This window comes from Pteropus alecto, unplaced genomic scaffold (genome assembly GCF_000325575.1).
Source record: "Pteropus alecto unplaced genomic scaffold, ASM32557v1 scaffold3, whole genome shotgun sequence".
Taxonomy (NCBI): domain Eukaryota; kingdom Metazoa; phylum Chordata; class Mammalia; order Chiroptera; family Pteropodidae; genus Pteropus; species Pteropus alecto.
Window position 1 is genome coordinate 55671551 of NW_006442484.1, and position 1861 is coordinate 55673411.

Consider the following 1861-nt stretch of genomic DNA (forward strand, 5'->3'; position numbering starts at 1 on the left):
ACAGAAGGGTGCTGGTGGGCCAGGAGAATGAGGAGAGATTGTGGAGATTAAAGGTCAAAGTGAAGAAAAAGAAGAGGTTTACTTTGACTAAAGGAGTAGGATGACTGAGAATATAGTAGGAAAGGATGTGTAGTTAGGGAGAACAGTGCTAGAATTCAAGAGCTCTGAGTACAATAGTTTAAAAAAATTAAATCTTAAAAGAAGTCAGCTTTGCTAATACTTTTACCCTCAAACTGTCTTCCCTGTCTCAGAAAGCAGTATTACCATACCACGAATGTGGACATTATCCTTCATTCTGCCTCTCTCATAACCAGTCTATCAGCAAGTCTTGATCTACCTCCAACTCATGTCAGGAGTCTTTATAGCTCCCTCCATCTCCGCTGTTACCACCGTAGGCAAAAACTCACTGAGACTGCATTGATTGCTTCAAACCATGCTTCATACAGCAGCCAGATGTGAATTGTGAAGAGTGTCAGGCTCCTGCTTAAAAACTCACTGGTTACTTCTATACATTTAGATTAAAACCCATGGCTCACCCTGTCTGAAAGGGCAAGCTGCCCTCTGCCTCACTCCTTCCGTCTTCCTCTCTTTAGTAACTGTGCTGTACTTACACTAATCATTTGTTTCTGTCTGTTCCCTCTGCCCAAATGCTTTTCTTTACCCATGATCTTTGTATCTTAGTTCCTTGTTTAAATTGAAGCTTAAATGTTATCCCAAGGAAGCTTTTCCTAACCACACAGTTACTTTCTAGCATGTTATCCAGTTTCATTTTATACATATTACTCCGTGAAATTTTATTTGTCTTTTTATCTGTTTTCTGTTTCTTTGAACGAAAATGTCAATTTCACAAGAGCAGGGATCTTGTCTTGTCCTCCGCTGTATTCCTAGAACCACGACAACAATGACTAGCACATAATTGGTGTTTAACAAGTATCTGTTGAGCGAATGAATAATAAAAATAATATAATCAATTTTCTGACTTCCTTCTTGCCAGGAACAGTATATTTCTGCTTCAGGGTATATCACAGTAAAATGTATGGCCTTCTCTTCACAGGGAGAAGCAGTACGTCTGTCAAGACAGTTACCCATGTACTTGTCAAAGGAGGATGTCCAAGACATTATCAACAGAATGAAGCACCAATTTGGAAATGAAATTAAAGGATGTGTTCATGGTCGCCCATTTTTTCACCATTTAACTCATCTTCCAGAAGCTACATGATTAAATATGTTTAAGAAAATTTGTTACTATTGAAATTGATTTGGTCATAAAATAATATGAGTCAATATTTAAACCCTGTTTGTACTATCATGAGTTAAATGGTTATTTTATAAGTGAAGATTCACTGGCTTGTTTGTATATTAAAACATTTCAAAAACTGTAGAAAACATAAATAAAAGAATATAGGCTGTTAATTCATTTTGTTCTCAAGAAGGAGCCTTTATAACAAATTGGAATATACCTAGAATTCTTGAGTGGTTGATTTACTGGATGCTTTGGACTAAATTGTGTCCCCAAATTTCTATGTTGAAGCCCTAACCCCAATGTGAGGGTATTTGAAGATGGGGCCTTTAGAAGTTAATTAGATTTAGATGAAATTGTGAGAGTGGACCCATCAGTGGCATTAGTACCCATAAAAGAAGAGGTACCAGAGAGTTTGCTCACTTTCCTTTTCACCCACTATCCCACCTGTACCCCAAGTGGGGATAGGGAGAGAAGGTGACCCTCCAGGAAGATAGCCCTCAACAGACACCAACAGTGCTGACACCTTGATCTTGGACTTCTGGCCTCTAGACCTATGAGAAAGTATCCGTTTAAGCCACCAGTCCAAATTTTTTTATGGCAATCTGAGCTAATACACTG

At 38.3% G+C, this 1861-nt stretch overlaps 1 protein-coding gene across 6 annotated transcripts in view; it reads left to right on the forward strand.

The window, feature by feature from the left end:
- The window catches only part of PMS1 (PMS1 homolog 1, mismatch repair system component), a 65888-nt gene extending 64477 nt beyond the window's left edge, over positions 1 to 1411 (forward strand). For 5 of the 6 annotated variants that reach the window (XM_015596642.2, XM_015596641.2, XM_006921285.3 and 2 more), the window contains one exon: positions 1055 to 1411. In XM_015596642.2, coding sequence (XP_015452128.1) covers positions 1055 to 1219 — 165 coding nt within the window. In that variant the 3' untranslated portion in view covers positions 1220 to 1411. The remainder of the gene's footprint in view (positions 1 to 1054) is intronic. The other variant, XM_025039296.1, reaches the window with a different exon arrangement.
- The last annotated feature ends 450 nt before the right edge of the window (positions 1412 to 1861 follow it).